The 21,007-nt window shown below is 42.7% G+C and overlaps 2 protein-coding genes across 9 annotated transcripts; both read right to left on the bottom strand.

The window, feature by feature from the left end:
• Positions 1-325: 325 nt before the first annotated feature.
• Positions 326-3,288, bottom strand: LOC311252809 (uncharacterized protein; the record flags this gene model as incomplete). Its single annotated transcript, XM_084346346.1, has 2 exons — positions 326-2,617; positions 3,277-3,288. The coding sequence occupies 2 exons, from the start codon at positions 3,286-3,288 to the stop codon at positions 1,910-1,912; spliced, it is 720 nt and encodes a 239-aa protein (XP_084202472.1). The 3' UTR covers positions 326-1,909.
• recql (RecQ helicase-like) lies at positions 2,501-20,977 on the bottom strand. 8 transcript variants are annotated; one of them, XM_084345528.1, is made up of 17 exons: positions 20,894-20,977; positions 20,211-20,372; positions 19,490-19,539; positions 15,211-15,444; positions 14,954-15,133; positions 14,690-14,796; positions 10,922-11,120; positions 10,628-10,794; positions 10,242-10,323; positions 9,964-10,112; positions 8,038-8,155; positions 7,798-7,936; positions 7,580-7,671; positions 7,243-7,459; positions 7,007-7,139; positions 4,298-4,435; positions 2,501-2,617 (listed from the first exon to the last, which is right to left on the bottom strand). In XM_084345528.1, exons 3-16 carry the CDS (start codon positions 19,512-19,514, stop codon positions 4,331-4,333), a joined length of 1,947 nt encoding a protein of 648 aa, XP_084201654.1. In that variant the 5' UTR covers positions 19,515-19,539; positions 20,211-20,372; positions 20,894-20,977; the 3' UTR covers positions 2,501-2,617; positions 4,298-4,330. The 8 variants fall into 8 exon arrangements, 6 of the variants coding, with proteins under 6 accessions (XP_084201654.1, XP_084201655.1, XP_084201653.1 ...); XM_084345529.1 differs by having other exon boundaries at positions 20,211-20,375; positions 20,894-20,972; XR_014621521.1 differs by lacking the exons at positions 2,501-2,617; positions 20,894-20,977 and adding exons at positions 4,577-4,719; positions 5,126-5,222 and having other exon boundaries at positions 4,375-4,435; positions 20,211-20,474.
• Positions 20,978-21,007: the final 30 nt, after the last annotated feature.

A 21,007-nucleotide genomic window follows, 5' to 3' on the forward strand; every position in this document is an offset into this window, starting at 1 on the left:
ATTTTCAGAGAATGACTGGAAGTCTCTTCTGAGTCCATATGCCCTCTTTTTGCTCTTTAAACATGCTCATACAGTTTTGAGTGGTACATCGCTTTCCCTTGTTCATTTAACATTTCATAAATCTGTGTTTTATTTATCATGCATAACATAAGAACGTTTGGGGTTTGTTATATGAATGTTTCTCCACTTTATTCAATAGTCCATAAGTAAAAGTCCTCCGACACACCTGCAGGTCAGCTGTGCAGAAGTTTTTCCAGATATAATGAGTGAAACTGTCAGTTTACATACAGAATATAACAAAATAAGCATATCAACAACAGAGATGCATATTATGACAAAGGATCTTGATTTTATTTTTGGTTAAAGCACATAGAAAAAAGTCAGAGAATACTATATTTTTGTTTGTTGTCATCATAAAATTAACCAAAATTGAAATAAAACAATGTGCCACTATATACACTGAACTCTAACAGGAAAACCTGCTGAATCAATGTCAGAAACTCAGTATGAAAAATATCAGAAGAGACTCAGTACAAAGTTCCAACACACTTATTTTCTACACTTCAAACTACAACATCTGAGAGCTTTGGAGATTTTACCAACAGTGTACTGTAAAACTGGAGAAATCCATTTCTGAGCCACAGATTTATTCTTCACTGGTTAATTAAATATACAAATCTGGAAACAATACATAATGTATATTGCTTCAAGCTCAATGATTCTTCTTGTTTTACTCCCATCTGACATCCAGCTGTGGTCAACGTGAACATTCCACCCACAAGATGGCAGCAAGAGCAAAGTTCAGAACCTTTGTGTAGTTCTACAGTCACATTCATGCAGCTCAGCAGCTTCAGCAACAGGAACTTCATAAAACTTGGTATGGAGTTTGTCAAATTGAGTGTTGATGGTTCATCAGACAGTCAACACAAAAAAGTTTTCATCATGTGCAATTTAAATTCACAATTAGTCATCTTTAGGCATTTCTAAGTGCATTCTCAAGGTTTTTGTACTGGAAGAAGAAAAGGGTAATTGAGGAAATGTTAGAAATGCTCCTTTACTCTAAACAGGGGTAAACTGGTGTACATGTTTGATTGACAGCTGAACCAGTGGGGTCATTACCATGCTAGGCAGCTGGATGTGTGTGAGCATGATCATGTGATGTACCATAACCATCTTGCCAGGCTTCAAGATATGTGCTTGTAGCAGAACACACAGGGACTGAACCAATCAGCTTCCTTTTTTAGAGCTCCTGGCAGCTATGGGCATGGTGAGGGTTGGATAGGGTTGTTCTAGCTACTATAGCATCAGCTCTATCGGAACTGGAGAGTATGCTTCACTGAAAGAAGAGCTAAGAACTTGAACTGATAGACGGATGGTTTGTCCAACTATTTTTTGAAAGCGGCTGTCCCCTATTTGGCTTTCAGTGAATTAGTTAGTAGATATTCCTATAACAAAGACAACAGAACAGAGAAGTATAGCTTTAAATCAAGGTCCAGAACATCATACAGTTGCCAACTATATTCATGAAGACAGTCATCAACTGATGACAGAGCAGCTGAGGTGTGAAACGGGGAAGATGTCCATTAGCCTATGAAGGGCACTTTAAGCCACTGTGTGGAGATGTTTTAGATTTACTGTGACAAAATCTTTGAAATTATTCTCACAGCATATCTTTTTGTTAAGAAATCACATTATGTGTTGCATTCAGTCCGTTCATCTGACCTGATCCCGGGTCAGATTAGTCAGGGGGAGGGACTACCACCACCTATCTTCAAACACATGCTGGCTTCTTTAACTGTGGCAGCAGATGAAACATTTCTGCTTACAACAGTAGCTGTAAGTGTGTTGTGATAATACACCTACAAACTGAACATCATGTCTAACTGCAGCTAACTGAGCGTCTGTGATGTCACCGGTGAACCAGCTTCCTCCGGCCGCTGACTCGTGTCCACAGGCTGCGAGCTGTCTGGGCGATGGTCGCTCTGCGGGGCAGACGGAGGCTCCGCAGCGGCTCCCTGATACACGCCAGCACTCCTGCCTCTGCTGGCTGCCCCAGGTATTCATGGGAAATGTAGTTTATTCTCCTCAGCTGTTTGCTGTAGTAGTTCCTCAGGTTACAGAGCTCCTCGACTGCAGTCTCAGATATGATGGAGGCCTGGGATGGAGAGCTGGGCACAGTGTTCGTGGGGGTCTCACCACCTGGGGATGGAGAGGAAACACCTGCTGCTGCTGCATTAGCACAGGGTTTCCTCCTCACTCTCTGAGGGGTGGTGGATTTGCGTTTGGAACAAGTTTTAACTGGATGTGATGGTGTTTTCTGATCATCACTGTTATCTATAATGTTAATTTCAACATCAACCTCAATCGCATGTTGAGGCATGATGGATCTCCTCTCATCCTCCTCTTCCTCTCCATGTCTGTCTGCCAGCTGTTTTTTTGCTCTCTCTGTCCGTTTGTCTGTCTGTCTGGCTGCTTTCAGGTCTTGTTTTCTGGACAGGTTCCTCTGCTCTTTAAATAGTTTCTGTTTGGGTTGTGGGGGACAGCTGTTGTCCAAGACAACAGGGTCAAGGGTCACATTAATCTCCTCCTCCTTGGCTTTAACGGCAGATGTATCCTCCTATAACAATGAAAAACTAGTGTGAGTGAACACAGTTAATAATCATCCTGGTATAAGCCAGAGGATGTGCTTAAAAGATAAACCAGCCAGACTTATCAGTCACTGTAATATTTAAAACCTATTGTCCTTTTATAGTAATATAGAACTAAAATATGTACAATGACAGATAGGCTAAAGAATCCACAAGGAACAGTTCAGCCTACCTCTCTCTGTAGTCATGGAGAATAAACTGAGTCAATGTGATGAAATGTTAGTAACACTTAGAGACAGCATGCTCCTGAGGATGGACTCTGGCACCAGAGGTCATGAGTAATAGGCTTGGGCGATACTCAAATATTACAACTGTCAGTTTTGTCTGAATCAGATTAAATCATTTATACCCAGAAAATGGGGACAAACAGACAAAATGTCTGGTGTGTCATAAGACTTTCACTTTCAAGTTCTACAAAAAAAAACTCCTATTTTTATAAATCATCTGTAATCTGTCCATATTTAAAATGCAGTGAAACAGGCTGCTGCACGCTGCTGTGGGGCATGTGTAAACTGCACCGGCACTCTGATCTAATACATGACCTGTTCCTATCAGTGGACTACGCTTGTTGTCTTGGTTAAAGCAAATTGAAGGAAACTAGTGAGCCATGCTAATCATGACCACAAACCATCTGTAACATCCTGGAGTTACACTACCACGACAACAAAACAGAGTTACGTGTTAGCTTGTCACGTAGTGAGGCATCAGAGGAACATGGATGAAGCTTCATGGGTGAAGTATTGAGCTGAACAAATTGCACGCTAGTTTTCATTTGTTAGAACTGTGCTTTTTGAGAGTGTGACAGTATGAGTATTCCACTGTCAACAATGGTTTATATTAAGGCCGTCACCGTTTACTCAAGATTTCAACTACAGCTCACACGTGACATAAATGACACATTTGATTTGTAATGATCTGTTAGAGTTTGTATAACAACAGAGCGTAGCATAAATGACTGTGTCCGTCTGAGCCACTGCGTGTCCTGTTCCTGTTAGGCTGTTGTTTCACCAGTGCAAAATAAATAAATAAAAATAAATACAAAAATTTAAAAAATGGGCAAGCTGTGCTGAACAGATAAACATGATACTAATTAATTCTCCAATGTAGTTATGGATTACACACGCAGCTTTCATTCTCATTAATGAGAGCTAATTATGTGCCTGTAAATTGATTTTGTGATAAACTGTCAGCCACAGTTTCTACATCTTCACAGAAGTATCTAAGGAAAGCAATGCTGCTGAATCAAGCTAGCTAACTTGCTAGGTAGCTAACTAGCAATTGCAAGCTAGCTAGCAAGTGAGCGTACACCCTCCTGCATTCCTTGGCAGAGTGAATGAATAAGAAGTAGAGTAGTTGATCTGAAATTTTCTTCAATCAGTGACAATCAGTGTCATCATCCAATCAAATTAGGCCATACAACAGCAATAAGACGCTGTGGTGCCAGCAATGTCTTTTTATCGCCCAAGCCTGCGGGTTAGTGATGACTGGAAGATGTCTGGCTATTTGAATTTGTATAGAAGGATATGAAATCAAACAAAAACAGATTCTCAGTGTTTATTCATCTTAGATCCAGCATGAAGTAGTCTGGATAGTGCCATGCCAACAGAAGCAGTAGTAAATGATAAATGAAATAGAATGATGGACTGTACTTTGTCAGCTTGTCCTCTGGACAGGGTGGGGGGTTAGGGGAGGTTTGTCTTGACTTTCTTGGACACAGGGGCATCTCCACCACCTTGAACTGATCTCTTTCCCTCTTTGGCTTTGCCCTGGCCACTCACAGCTTTTACCTGCAGGTCATTAACAACAGTCTTTACCTGAGAGGGTTCAACCACCTACATGTTTTGGATAAGGAAACACTAAAAGGGAGGACGAGGGACACTCTGGTCTAGACATGGACATAAACGACAGAATCCTCCATTCATCATTACAAAGCTGCCGCTGGGGATCCCAGAGGCCTCTCTGTATTCAGATCACATCATCTCTCAGCTTCTGTGCTCAATCTTTCCAGATGTCAATAGAACAGTGTGAGGACCTGAGCTGATGGTCTGACTTTTACACTTCCTGAGGATCTCTGCATTTGTTAAGACAAGCAAAAAACCACAGGTCACACTGTTTGTCTCCATGAATGTACAGTGTTTTAAGCCAGTAATGGTTGTTCACAGATGTGCTAATCAGAGGCTACATGAAGTGTCATAAAAGAAAAACAAAGAGCTATTTTGTTATGTGTAGCAGTGGGATCTACATCAACTACAACTATTTAATCTATGATTAATCATGATAGGTGACTAATGATCATTATGAGCAGCTGTGAGGTAGTGGTGTGAGGTTACTGGCCTTAGAGAGATTATACAATCTTGAAAATAAAAACAGAAATCTTGTAATCACTACTTGGATAACGGGCTTCAGTAGGGACTTGTCAGTGATGGTCAGTGTGGAGTGTAGTCACAACATTTTGCTTCAGTTCATTCATGACTTACCTTGAAGGTTTTTTCAAAACATTTACAAAATGTGTGAGAACATTTCAAAATGACATGGAGGAAACGCACATCAGCCACATATTGGTAGAAGAAGAAACTGGTTAGAGAGTTCACAAAGAGAACACAGAGGAGTGGAGGGAAAATCACATTAATACACAAACACAGGAGATACACAACTAAATGTTCAGTGGAGCACTAAAAGAAGAGCCCGACATCTGCTGGGGTCACAGTATTCTGTCTGTTATTTGCTTGTCACAGATAAGTTGGTTTTACACTATTTGGTGGCCAATATGTCAGAACACGACATTTACTTAAGTTTGCCATCACCAGAATGTTCTTACATCCAAAAATAATGTTCACTTTACAGCTCCAGTATCAGTTGGACTCTTCTAAAGTCATGTCACTTTACTAAAGACGAAAGGTTCAATAAGAGAGTTGAAACTGAGAATTGATCGAGCATCTCAGAGTAGGAAATCAACAATAACAGTACAATAAAAGCACTTTATGATCTTTCCTAACTAAGGAAACTGGACAATAAAGGAGAAGACTGGGTAACAGCTTGTCACAGAGTTTTCAGTATCAGCAATGTGTACAAGCAGCAGGACTGTTAGCGACATTCAGACCAAATCAGGGTGGTGTGGCTTAATGTCGCAGGATGGTGCTATGTAGCTGCTTTGTTGTTATGCTGGTCCTACTCGTGAGTTTGTCCACATCAGCAAAAACAACCAGGATGAGGCAGATCATTACAGCATGTTAACTGGAGAACAGGATCGAACGGAGCGATCACAAGTGAAACATCACACTACACAGAGAAATGTCCGCTGTGTTCCCCATGTAGCATTGAGCCATGCTACATAACAAGCCCAGCTACTGACCCGTTCTGCTCTGCCTCTGATTGGTCCTACAGTGATCGTCAGCATCCAGGATGTGTTTTAAACTGCTGCACAAAACCAAACTGAGTGAACACACATGACACACTATGTTACAGTCCACTGTGGTTTCACTGATTCACGCTGCCAGTCTGATCATCAGCTTATGTGACTGGCCACAGCAACGTGAGGTCGGGCTGAGTTTCTCCAAAAGTTGAGTCAGTTCCAACTTTCTCACTGCAGCCAGCGGTCACCACCACCACGGACTACCCTCATTAAAACGAATGGGAAGACCTGAGTTTTGGCCACACCACCTGATTGAGTCTGAATGTAGCATGAGGCTGTGAAGGCTGTGTGGTTGGAAGAGTCTGTTTGGATAATTTCACGCAGCTGACAACAATTACCTACTCATTCAATTTCACATAGGCTTTGTATCTTTGAAGCTACACCAGTGGCTTGCCAATGTTTACTTACTTAGTCTGCTGCATAAATGGCGTATTAATTAATACCATTATAAGTTTTATATTTATTTGCATATATTGCCAAACCTATTCATGTAAGGTGTACACATACACACACAACACGTGGTGTTATTTTTTGCACTTTTACCAGTGTCAAGTTTCAAGCTACAACACGTCATCATGTTTCCAGTCATAGGTTCACTTTTAGTGTGATTCACAGGGCTGATGCAGAGACACCCAGAACATTCAAGTGGCAATTTTCTATAAAAAAACATAAAACAACACCATTTGAAGAAGGTTTTATGCTTATTGTTTTTCATATCCAGCCCTACCTGAAGAGAGGCATTTTTACTCATACTATGCTGAACTGTTTTAAGAACATGAGCACATAACAGGGAGTGCAAGAGAAGATTTACTTGGCTGCCAGTAGCAGATGGAATATTTCAATATACAGCAGGTTTCAATTTGGCCAAAGGTGAACTTGAGTTTTAAAAGAGTCTCCTTAACTGGTCGACTGTTTGGTGATATATCAGTGGGCAGCAGTTACTCACCACAGCAGATCCAGCCCCTGTTGTCCTCATCTTCATGCTCTGAAGTGTGTGTGTCTGGCTCTTCAGCAGAGGAGCTTTGCGGCCCAGTTTCATGTAGAAGTAGGTGGTGTACGGAGTGAAGCTGAAATCCTCTCTGGAAGGCAGTCAAAAGAGCAGACAGTGAAGAACAGGTGTGTGTAAGGCAGAGTCTCAGATCCGAACAGAATGGATACAAACCACACAACAAGATGAGTCACCTGAGATATTCCTGCAGCCACAGCCGCACAATCACAGCTTCAGCCTGCCGCCGGGACAGCGTGGTGGTCTGGATCATCTTCCTGCGCTTGGCAGGGCCTTTCCCCATCCACGCCTCCACCAGCTTCAGAGGAGTCAGCTTCTCATCCATGGAAGTTGCTAGCTCCACGATCTGCGCCACCTGTCGGGCATGCTGGGTAATGTCCACTGAGGTGAAGTCTGGAGCGGTAGAAGATGCATCTTCACATTTCTAAAGTATACATGGCTCACACATGCATCATTCATTGTATTAAATTACATCACATACACAATACACATAACACATAACACATAACACACCTTTTGCATGGCGGCAAGTATCACACATCTGGTTGCATCCCTCGTCGTCCCACACTTCATCAAAATGAACAGCCATGAGAGAGCGCCGGCACCTTCACACAGCAAACATGACACTCAGAAGACATTTGAGTCATGGTGTGTGAGCCATCAGCTGTTACACTGTGTGTGTGTGTGTGTGTGTGTGTGTGTGTGTGTGTGTGTGTGTGCACCTATGCTACCTGTCAATATTCTGGCAGAAGTCAACCATCTGCTTCAGCTTCTGCTGACCAACGTTCTCCATCACCACCATGGTGCTGATCCTGAAGATATCAGAGAAGCCAAAGTAGACGATGCAGTCTGCTGGCTTGTCGTCTCGACCTGGAGACAAACACAGACGGGTTTTCAGGATGTACATTTGCAAAAACACTAGAGCAGTATGAACTAGCATTGTGTCCTGATGGAAGTGAAGCAGTGTCTACCTGCACGTCCACTCTCTTGGTAGTAGTTCTCGATGGACTTGCTGATGGTGTGATGGATGACAAACCTGACATCGGGCTTGTCGATGCCCATTCCAAATGCTACCGTGGCTACCACCACCTAGAGGACAACACAATCATATACTGTACTGTAATGTTCCCATAGGACAGCAGGGTGTGTATTATTGCTTTTTTTTCTCCCAAATACCAAGCAGCTGCGTCCACACAGCATTTTTTTTGTGAGCGCCAGAGGCTTTTATTGTTTCCATTGAGGAGTGAGTGTCTGCGGCAACAGGCGGCCGCCCAGAGAAAAGGCTCTGCTTTTTTTGTGGCCACAGAGAGAGACTCCTCTACTGATCATCAACACTCTAAGATGGATGTAGCACAAAGGACTCAAACTGTTTTGTTTTTTTAAACCCTTGTGTTTTGAAAAATGACAAATAATTTAACATGTAACTCTGTTTTCACCAGCACCAACACTTGGGCCCTATTGAGTCGGTCTATAGCACATGGTCTAAAGAACAGCACCCTTGTGCGTTTAGGGCGTGTCCAGCTCCATTTTGCCAGTTAAACAGCAGATGATCTGGGCACAAAGTGCGGTGCACGGCACAAAGAGGTGGTATTTAGACTCTGAATTAGTTATGGGTGTGTTTTGGAAGGAACATAAATCAAACCAATCCGAGTGTCGTCTCCCTTTAAGAGACAGGTGCACCAGGACCTGATACATATTTAACAGTGGCACTCGTCTTCACTTAGGGACAGGGATGTGATCCTCGGCTGCTGGACCCTCTGCCCCACCGTTTCACAATCATCTGTCCCATCAACAACTCTGTTTGACTGCATATGAAAAGATACACTGATATTAAACTGAGGAGGAGGAGGAGGAGGAGGAGGAGGAGCGCTGCTGCGTCCCTCTGTGTCCCTCAAAAACGGTGGGATGAGAGGGTGAAATACGTCCTTAATGAGGAAAATATTAATGACATCACCTGCAGTGATCCTCCAGCAGCAGGAACAATATGTGTATCTGTACATTAACACGAGGAGCAGCTGATAAACGTCATTGATTATTTAAAACTCCTGACTCGTGAGTTTTTAACTACAGCTTTTAGTTTTGCTGATTAAATGTGCCACGATATTTGTCACAGTGACATGACTGTGTTCATGGAAATGTTTAAAATAACTGAAAGCAGCCTCTCAAATCATCACATCAGAGTGTATGAACGGTGTGAACCCGCCTGTGTAGGAGCATCTAATGCGTCCTGTAAGTATCAGGAAACAGACTGCAGCTGTGACTTCAGACCAGCTTTTTGTTGGTCTGTGGTGCTGTCGCTTTCTGCTGCCACAAGAGAGCAATCCTCCATCAGTGGGCCCGACCACACCTCACTTTAAGACCAACACACCCAGGGGAGCTCAGGTGGGTGCAGGTACATTTGCTATTTACACAACATGGGTGCTGGACGTGAAAATGACAACTGTGTCAGTCTGAAACTAGCAAAGACACTTGTGCCGAGTGTACAATAGAGCCCTTTATCTGAAAACAGCTGAAAGTGATCATGATGAGAGTCTCTGAGAGTACAACCAGGGACGCAGGAGAGAAACTAAAGTTCAAACCACAGAGATTCAGTGAGAAGCTACAAAAGTACTGGGAGATGAAGTGATAGAGACACTTGAAAAAAACATCTTTCTCTCATGTCTCCTGCACATACGTCAGTCTTGCAATAGCAACAGACAGGTGCAGCTCGGCACAACTCACCGTGCTCAGACTGGTAAAGGAAACACAAATCAGCGTGGCACCGTTTGACTTGGTGCAGTCAGAAATGCCAGGGGAAAAGCCCCTGTAGTCATCATGAACCAAAGAGCAGAGCACACTTTGGCCCAATGCCCCGCCCCGATAACATACCAGTAGGTGTGTCACACCGTGTGTCATACCTGGATTTTGTTGGAGGTCCATTTGCGGTGAACGCTGGACTTGTCATCAGGGTCCATGTTAGCGTGGTAGGGATAGGCCTGGATGTCCCTCTTTTGGAGTTCAGATGACAACGACTCTGCATCCTTCTGAGAGAACACATACACGATCCCTGTGGCACACACACTACAGTATGACTACTGTGCATGAATAGATACAGTTCAAATCATCTGTCACCTCTAAAAATTCACGCCTTCAGGTGATTCAATGCATTTCATTGTTTTGTGTTGAGTCGCAGTACCTGACTGGCCTTTGTATCTGCTCTTGATCAGAGAGGCGACGTCATTTGCTGATTCATCATTGTCAGACTCTTTAATCCGAACCTGAGAAACAAGCAGAATCTCACTGTCACTCTTACATGTTCTCATCAGGTGTGAGACTGAGGGGTTAAATGTGTTTAGTGTGACAGGAGGTAGTATCCTGAGAGACACAGTATTTTTCAGTAACATGCAATAGAACAGATGATCTGTCATGTGTTTTAGCGGATGCAGGGCAGTGCAGATGATGGTAAAAAGGTCAGACAGGTGTGTGAGAGCAGGTGGGAGCAGAGAGACATTCAGTGTGTTTGTGTATGAAGCAGGTGGCTGGAAGTGGTATCTGATAGTGTGTAGTTGCCATGGTTACTACCTCGTAGTAGAGATTGGTACGGTTGAAGGACGCGGTGAGTGTGACTGGCTGTTTGACACACAGGATCTTCTCACAGTCCTTGAGGACGCTGCTGGTTGCTGTGGCTGTGAGTCCGATCAGTGGGACTTTGGGGAACTGCCTCTTCAGGATGCCCAGCAGTTTATAATCTGCACAGGGACACACACACACAACTTTGACAATAAAACCTGGAATTTGATCTGAAGGGGGGTAGTTAGGTTGTCTTGGAGGACCTCTACTTCCACACCCTCCATCCTGGTGAAGCAGACCTCTCACCTGGTCTGAAGTCATGTCCCCACTGGCTGCAGCAGTGCACCTCATCCACAGCGATACGACTCAGCAGGTTTGCGTTGTAGGCTTTCTCCAGACGAGACATGAGCAGCTTGCTCTTGGCAACCTTCTCTGGAGTCACGTACACCAGCTTGAAAGTGGCCTTGGGATCCATTATTCCAGCCATGACTGTCTTGGCGTGCTCCTGTAAAAGAAGTAATACACTCGAATCACAGAAGCTAACAGCTAACGCTTCTGTGAACTGGCACTATTGTATCTTTAAACACAGGAACCTCAGAAACAGTTCTAAATTCTGACTTATATTTAGACTGCTTCTCTCCCATTGACCTCCACCAACTAACTTCGATGGTTTCTTCATCTAGACCAACAACTTGTCTCCTAGACCCCATCCCAACTAGGTTGCTGAAAGAAACTCTACCTTTAATTAGCACATCTTTACTAGAAATGATCAACCTGTCTCTATTAACAGGATACGTACCACAATCCTTTAAACTAGCTGTAATTAGACCGCTCCTTAAAAAGCCTAATCTTGATCCAGAAACTTTAGCCAACTATAGACCTATATCCAACCTCCCTTTCCTCTCCAAGATCCTTGAGAAAGCAGTCGCCAACCAGCTATGTGACTTTCTTCATAAAAATAGTTTATATGAGGATTTTCAATCAGGTTTTAGAGCACATCATAGCACAGAGACGGCACTGGTGAAAGTTACAAATGACCTCCTAATCGCTTCTGACAAAGGACTTGTCTCTGTCCTGGTCTTACTAGATCTTAGTGCTGCATTTGATACCATTGATCATCACATTCTACTACAGAGACTGGAACACTTAATTGGCATTAAAGGACCCGCATTAAACTGGTTTAAGTCCTATTTATCGGATCGATTTCAGTTTGTACATGTTAATGATGAGTCATCCCTGTATACGTGGATGCGCCCACTGCTATGGCCCTGCCTGATCGTGGATGCGCCCACTGCTATGGCCCTGCCTGATCGTGGATGCGCCTACTGCTATGGCCCTGCCTGATCGTGGATGCACCTACTGCCATGACCCTGCCTGACACCCACCACTACTGTCGCTAATATTAGTCACATCTCTGTTACATACGTTCCACTACTATTATCGTACTGCATTGCTACATACCATCCTTGCCATTGATCATTACTACTGTTATCACTAGTAATCACATTTCCATGTGCATTTCATCATTATTGCTGTAATACATCTTTGTGTACTTTCACTCCTGTCAACCATCGCTTATAATTGAATACATTGTGATCTCGTTGATCTGCTCTGTACATGCGACATCTATTGCACGTCTGTCCGTCCTGGGAGAGGGATCCCTCCTCTGTGGCTCTCCCTGAGGTTTCTTCCGCATTTTTTCCCTGTTAAAAGGGCCTTTTTTGGGGCAAGTTTTTCCTCACTCGAATCGAGGGTCGAAGGACAGAGGGTGTCGTCTCTGTACAGATTGTAAAGCCCTCTGAGGCAAACTGTGATTTGTGAATTTGGGCTATACAAATAAAATTTGATTTGATTTGATTTGATACCAAGGTTAGTCATGGTGTTCCTCAAGGCTCCGTGCTTGGACCCATACTATTCACCTTATATATGCTCCCTCTAGGAAATATAATTCGGAAACACTCCATAAACTTTCATTGTTATGCAGATGATACACAGTTATACCTATCAATAAAGCCAAATGAAACTAATCAGCTTACTAAACTCCATGCATGTCTCAAGGACATTAAGACCTGGATGACCTGCAATTTTCTGCTGTTAAACTCAGATAAAACCGAAGTTATAGTACTTGGTCCTAAACACCTTAGAGATGCATTATCTAATGATATAGCGAGTTTGGATGGCATTAACTTGGCCTCCAGCACCACCGTCAGGAATCTGGGAGTTATCTTTGATCAAGATATGTCCTTCAACTCCCACATAAAACAAATTTCAAGGTCTGCATTTTTTCATCTACGTAACATTGCAAAAATCAGGCCCATCCTGTCTCAAAAAGACGCAGAAAAGCTAGTCCATGCATTTGTTACTTCCAGACTGGACTATTGTAATTCTCTATTATCAGGCTGCCCTAACAAGTCTCTAAAGAGTCTCCAGCTGGTCCAGAATGCTGCAGCACGTGTACTGACAGGAACTAAGAAAAGAGATCATATTACTCCTGTACTGGCCTCTCTGCACTGGCTCCCTGTAAAATCAAGAATAGAGTTTAAAATCCTTCTCCTAACTTACAAAGCTGTTAATGGTCAGGCACCATCATATCTCCAGGAGCTCATATTACCCTATCACCCAACTAGAGCATTACGCTCCCAGAACGCAGGATTACTTGTAGTTCCTAAAGTCTCCAAAAGTAGAATGGGAGCCAGAGCCTTCAGTTATCAAGCTCCTCTTCTGTGGAACCATCTTCCTGTTTTGGTCCGGGAGGCGGACACCCTCTCTACCTTTAAGAGTAGACTTAAGACCTTCCTCTTCGATAGAGCTTATAGTTAGGGCTGGTCCAGGACAGGCCCAGGCCTGTCCTGGACGAGCTCTTAGTTATGCTGCTATAGGCCTAGTCCGGGGGACAATGACACACTGAGCTTCTCTCTCCTCCCCTCTCCTCTCCTCTCCATCTGTATACATTATGCCTGTATACATGCCCCATCTCTGCATGTCACTGACTTGCTTCTTCCCCGGAGTCCTTGTGCTTTCTAGTCCTACAGGCTCCCTTGGATCCTGGCCGCGCCCGGGTCGTGGATCATGGATGCGCCCACTGCTATGGCCCTGCCTGATCGTGGATGCGCCCACTGCTATGGCCCTGCCTGATCGTGGATGCGCCCACTGCTATGGCCCTGCCTGATCGTGGATGCGCCTACTGCTATGGCCCTGCCTGATCGTGGATGCACCTACTGCCATGACCCTGCCTGACACCCACCACTACTGTCGCTAATATTAGTCACATCTCTGTTACATACGTTCCACTACTATTATCGTACTGCATTGCTACATACCATCCTTGCCATTGATCATTACTACTGTTGTCACTAGTAATCACATTTCCATGTGCATTTCATCATTATTGCTGTAATACATCTTTGTGTACTTTCACTCCTGTCAACCATCGCTTATAATTGAATACATTGTGATCTCGTTGATCTGCTCTGTACATGCGACATCTATTGCACGTCTGTCCGTCCTGGGAGAGGGATCCCTCCTCTGTGGCTCTCCCTGAGGTTTCTTCCGCATTTTTTCCCTGTTAAAAGGGCCTTTTTTGGGGCAAGTTTTTCCTCACTCGAATCGAGGGTCGAAGGACAGAGGGTGTCGTCTCTGTACAGATTGTAAAGCCCTCTGAGGCAAACTGTGATTTGTGAATTTGGGCTATACAAATAAAATTTGATTTGATTTGATTTGTGCGAATGCACAGATTTGATATGCTAAGTAGCATCACGTGAGATGATTTACAAGGCAATGCATGCTGAACCCGCTTAACCAGTGTGGTAACGGCTAAAACAAGCTGTACCAGTTAAAATAGAAGTGCTCTGTCAAAACTGAATCCTTCTGGATAATTTATCAGTTACAGGTCCTGGTCGAGACAGGACGGTGCAGTCCGCCTATAAGTGGACTCTGCTCTAAATAAACCACAGTCGTCAATGTCAACATTTTTATTATCATGTTCTGTGAAATCTGCAGCTTCGTCACTGAGTTGTGTGAGAAGAGTTCATCAGACTTGAAATAAAAAAGCTAATTATGGCTGCCAGTTGTTACCTTGCTGCTGGACGCATTCAGCATGACTGCTGACACGTTGATGGACTTCAGGTACATTATCTGGTCCTCCATCAGGGACACCAGGGGAGTGACTACCAATGTAAAACCTGACACACAGACACACAGTCACACACGTGCACATGTGATGTGATTTCATGTGATGCGATTATAGTTGGACTGAACAATCTCAATTATCTTACAAACTGTTAAGTGGTGTGTGAGCAGAAGCAGTGTAAAGACAGAGGTTTGAATCAAACACTGTACCGTTGGAGCAGACTGCAGGTAGCTGGTAGCAGAGGCTTTTTCCTCTTCCTGTTGGCATCACGAGGAACAGATCTCTGCCTGACATGGTCAGGTTAACGGCCCTCAGCTGCAGCGCTCTGAACTTGGAGAGATGGAATGAGTCCTTCAGGTGCTGCTTCACTTCTTTGGACCATGGAAAATCTACCAAACATCAAGATATTAACACAGGTTAACACACAAGCCTACTGACTGTTTGAATAGTTCTGTGTGTACAGTACCTGTGCCATCATAGCGCTGCATCTCCTGCTTGCTCATTACTGGACCAGCTCCAGATGACTTTGAGGATGAGGATGAAGAGGATGATGGCTGTGCAGTGTCACAGGCCTCCTCCAGCTGCTGCAGCAGAGCATTCTTACGAGAAGACAGCTCAGCCTGCTTCTGCAGCAGCTCTGTGACCTGCAGCTCCACCAGCTCCAGCTCTGCCTCCACCGAGTCCAGCTCTTCCTGCACATCTGCACAGGGACAACACATCAAAAATGACAAAATGGACAAAACAAGACATTTGAGGACGTCATCTTGGGCTTTAGGATACACTGATGTACATGTTTTACTATTTCTGACAGTTTATAGAGCAAACAATTAATGGATAGACCAAGAAAATAATCACCAGATCAATCAACAATGAAAATATTTGTTAGTGGCAGCCCTGATAGTCTACTTATAATACTTCTTAAAAAGCAATGCAGGTCGGAGCTTCTATTGCTCGAGAACACACTCGGGTGTTTTGGAGAGTTTTGAGTTTTTCATGTAAATCAAAGTAATCAAAGAAGTCGTGCAGGGACCATCCTGTCAGAGAGCTCTGCATTATTAAACTACTGGATGATGAACTGGTCGTAAGCCACAGTAGGGCTGCAACTTTCATTGTCAATTAATCTGTTGATTAGTTCCTTGATTAATGCATTCATTGTTTGGTCTCTCAAATGTCAGAAAATTGTGAAAAATGTCGATCAGTGTTTCCCAAAGTCCAAGATGACGTCCTCATGTGTCTTGTTTTGTCCTTCTTTCCTCAGGCTGTGAAACTCCTCATTTCATCAACACTCCACCGTGAAAAAGTTGACATTTTATGACTTATCCAACTAATTCATAATAGCAGTTATAATAATGATACAGAAATTGAGACTGTTTCAATTAAGTAATTCATTAATCGGTTATTTGTTGCGGCTCTACTGCACACGCTGTGTCATTCACTCATCATCTCCTCGCAGTTTTCATGCTTGACTTCGGTGTCGTGAGCTGTGTAGTTGCTGTGGTGGCTGCTTTGAGTTATGTATTAGTGTTGCAGACGCAATTTAATAATTGGTGTAAAATGTTGCAATTAACTGTTAGATATAAATCATCCTGGTCATTCAAATTAATGCTAAAACCACTGATGTAACCCAGCATTTAGTATGACATGATTATACAGACTCACTCTCTCAGCACCCCAAACTCTCATTAGGCTGCCCGGACCCTATTGTATTCCTAGGAATTCTTTCTTTCTTTCTTTCTTTCTTTCTTTCTTTCTTTCTTTCTTTCTTCTTCTTCTTCTTCCGAGGAAGTCATACTTCCCATGGGCGAAAACTCACCAAACTTTACAGAAATGTCCGGCCCCATGCCAGATTTACTTAATTCCAAGGACATGTCAATATTCCTCCTGGGGGGGGCACAATAAGCGTTTAAATTTAAAAACTTTAAAAATACCTACAAAATCAACAGTACATGCTACAGTTTTGAAACTTTCACCAAACTGTAGCCCCAATACTGCTGAAACTTTAGTCCACTTAAACTCATTACAAATTATGAAGTCCATCACTCAGTTTTTTTCAAAACCTGTAAAACTTATAAAAACTATCTCCTCCCACAATTTTTGCCCAATTGTCACCAAACTTGCTAGAGAGCATCTTCAGACCGTCCTCCACAAAACTTGTTTCTCGGATTTTTGATTTATCAAAAATTAAGCCTACAGTGCATCAAAATGTTTGACCGTAAACAGTACTGTAAACATATACTATCAAATTCTTGCTAAATACATTTTCAATCTTCCTGAAAAAAATTGAGAATATTTTGCAGTCATGGTTGATGGAGTTTGGCAAATATCAGAATTTTATCTCAAAAACTGAATTTTTGAGAACATTTTGAATTCTGCTCTCATGGGAACAACTGGAGTCAATGGAAGAGTGGCATTTTTAAACATCAAATTTTCTCTTATGAAGCAAAACACTTTAACCCTCTATGGTACGCATTATGATGCGAGTTAGGAAAAAAATGTTTGGAGTGTTTTTTTGTCCTAAAATAGACTAAATAAACATAATCTAAAGAAATTTTATAATTATTTAATTTTTTTGGAAGTTTTTGGGGTTTGTTGCCTGAAGGCAACATTGTACCATAATGGTGCATAAATAATTTTTTCAAAAGAGTTTTATTTTCAATTTCATCATCATTTATTTCATAACTTGTGTAACACTTTTTAAGGAGCAAAATGGCTAGCCTGTTTTCTTTGAAACAGTCTGGGAAAAGGGGTTTCAAGATGGCTTCCTGAAGGTCATGTGACAAATTAAAGCATTGTTATTGGTTCCTTAATGTCTTCCCATTCTTTTAAAGTATCGCATCATTCAAAGGGATGTATGGTGGAGATGTGTCAGGTAACAGAATTTCTGACATTTTGACCATTTTTGAAATCTGCCTTGACAACAGCTGCCCGGACAGTGACTCCCTGAGTCGACAAATGAAGCCACACAGCATGTCTCACTTCCAGCCAATTAGCTCAGTGAGTTAGGAGCTGGTGCTTGGTGTCAGGGGTTGTGGGTTCAAAACCCAGCAAGGATGATGATGATGATGATGATGATGATGACAGATCAAAATATCAGATGTCCTCAACATGAAACACAAGACAATTGTCCTGACGGTGGCATCACAGCAAGCCTCTAAATTAAATAAAAACAAATAGCTTGAACTGGACCATGGACGAAAGCTAACCAAATTTTGCACAAAGGTCCAGTCTCATGCCAGATTACCTCAGCTGTAAACCCAAGCCAATAGTCCTGATGGTGGTGCTACAGCAAGCGTCTAAAGTTCAAAACTTTGAAAAATCATAACAAATCAACCATACTTGCTGCAGCTTCAGAACTTTCATCAAACTGTAGCCTCAATATTGAAGAAACTTTTGTACATTTAAACCTATTAAAAATCATGAAGTACATCACTCAGTTTTTTTTCAAAAACTGTAAAACTTCTTAAACCTATTTCCTCTCTCCTCCTTTGATTTATGAAAAATTGAGCCTCAAAAACTGAGTTTTTCACAGCATTTTAAATTTTTCTTTCATGGGAACAACTGGAGTCAATGCAGTAATGACATAGCTAAACATCAGTTATTCACTTATGGAGCAAATCAATCATTTTTAAAAACAAATTACCAACATCTCCATGCTGTCTAGATGCAATATGTGTATTTTCAGATTTTTTTCCTAATAACTGAATTTTTTATTACTTTGTGTTTGTTTTGTGGTGATGTAATTCCAGTCCAAACATAGGTGGCGGTAATGTGCTTTAATGCTGATTGACACCCTCCATTTAAACTGAAGAAGGAGAATCACTTAAAGTTGATCCAGCTGAGAGTAGGAGACAGGATCAGTGATCTAGTTCAGTGAGTGGGAAACATATATGTAAAAAAATCACAGCAAAACAAAGATTAAATCAAGAGAGCAGTATTTCAAACCAATCTTTTTGGGGGGCATTTTTGCCTATATGGATAATACAGTGAGAGACAGGAAATGTGGAGGCAGAGAGTTTTTTTTATTTTTACAGTGGTTACAAATATGCCTGCATGACAGTGCTTACTCACTTTGTGAAGCCTCACATGATCTGTCACTAGCCAGTTAACTAAGTGAGATAGAAGATGGACTTAGGTGTCAAAGGTTGTAAGTTCAAGCCTCAACTAATGCAAAATGAACATTATGATGTCAACTGTCTGTCTTCCTGTTCTACACTTTGTTGCTCAGCCTCAGAGTTGCCTAAATTTGCCAAAAATAGCCCGGACCCGACCCATCGCTGCGCAGCAGCTATAATTAACTTTAAGCTTCCTGTAAGTTGGGAAATATTAGTAAAAGAAATAAAGGGTTAAGTAGAAAAACATACAAAGAGTTGTTTTGGTATGAGCCTGCTGTGGAAGTGTAAAATGAGCCCTTGTATGAAGTGTAAACGTGGACGACGGGGACAGAGGAGATGTTTACAGGGTAACGTGAACAGAGAGGAGACTGTCAGGTCTCACAGGTCTCACACCTCCACAGGTAACTAATCCTCTGAGGGTCACACCTCCACTGCTAATGGTCCTGCTCCTCCTCCCTGTACCTCCCCAGTGTCTCTTCAGAGCGGAGGCTGCCATCAGTCTGACAACAGAGGCCCCTGCCCACAGCCTCGCACTCATTCACTGTTTAATCTTTTTTACGCTCATTTTGCAAAGTAGTTCTGTTAATAAATATCTCAAATGTTTGTTTCTTGGCTTGAAAAGAACAGACCTACCACTAGATCTGCTACCAGCGTCCATACTTCTCAGACTGATGCAGGATTATCTGTAAGACAGAACAGCATCATCAACACACTCAGTTTGGAAGTGCTGTTACCTTCACATGTAATGTTTCCACTTCACCAAGAAATACTACAGTTTATGCTCTCACTCACTAAAGTTAATGTTATCTGAGTGCACTGTGATTACTGCTGCTCACATCAGTAAGTCGTTGTTTGTTCGGGTGAATCAATAAGTTCCCATCTTCTACTTTCACTTTTTGTTTAGCTGGTAACAATGAATGTATCTTAACACGAGGTCAGGCTGCGCCTCGACAGCGACGCACCTGCCTCACACACACACACACACACACACACACACACACACACACACACGCACGCACGCACGCACGCAGGCTCTTCTACTTTCACTTTTTGTTTAGCTGGTAACAATGAATGTATCTTAACACGAGGTCAGGCTGCGCCTCGACAGCGATGCACCTGCCTCACACACACACACACACACACGCACGCACGCAGGCTCTGAGCTCATGGACAGTTCAATAAACACACAATACTGAAGCATCATGTTTAACCAGCAGCTCACTCGTGTCACTGTCTTCTTCTTCTTCTTCCAGATAAGCTTCGCTACTTGAGACGTTCCTTCTCAGCTGTGGTATAACTTGTCTTGTAGCTGTGGGAAAAGGCTATAAAAAAGTATGAGATAGAAATGACGAACCATTCAACAACTCCGTCCGGTCCTTCCTTGTTGCTGGATCCTCTTGACGGTTGCTATGGAGGACAGGCCGGCCCGCCAGACAGTTAACAGGGCCAAGAGGGAGAAGTTTGACAGTAATTCTCCCTGGGTATATTCTGTCAGGCCGACGATAAGTTCCGCCTCCTGCTGGAGGATTGAAAAATCTTATCAAATGGCTCTTCTTTAATGTATTTTATGGATAAAACGTATTCAGTCTATGTTTAACACATGACAAGGGGGGAATGCTTAAAAAAAGAACGTCCTGCTTTCCAGGTCCACATCAGCGCTGCCTGGCAGCCTAAAGACAGGGCATAATCGCCCCATATTCCGTGTGATGCATTCAAGATATATGTGCAGTGAAAAATGGCTGTGCTTTCGAGAGTTTTTAGTAAACATGTTACGATCCTTTAGATTTGTAGTAAGCTGATTTTATTCAAATTCGTTTCTGACAAATCATGTTTTGTCCATAAATTTGGCGTGGCAAACAGCTCTCAATACTACAATACCCATGAGCCTCGGCCGCCGTTGCCATGGATAAGCGGCCAGTCATAATTGAGAACAAAAGTGAAGCCATATTTGCTGAATTCAACCTGAATTTAAAAGTGAATAGATTAAAGAAGATGTCTGCAACGTTCTCAACAACGCAGTAATTAGTTTCCACCTACCGTTAGAATCCGGGGCGTCCAGAATTGCCCATCCCACTTGGGAACTCTAAAGAACGATGGCAAAGTTGCCACATTGAATGCGACACAGCGCTGTTCCGGAAGATGACATCGCGA

The sequence above is a fragment of the Pagrus pagrus genome, assembly GCF_965226575.1.
Source record: "Pagrus pagrus genome assembly, chromosome: 23".
Taxonomy (NCBI): domain Eukaryota; kingdom Metazoa; phylum Chordata; class Actinopteri; order Spariformes; family Sparidae; genus Pagrus; species Pagrus pagrus.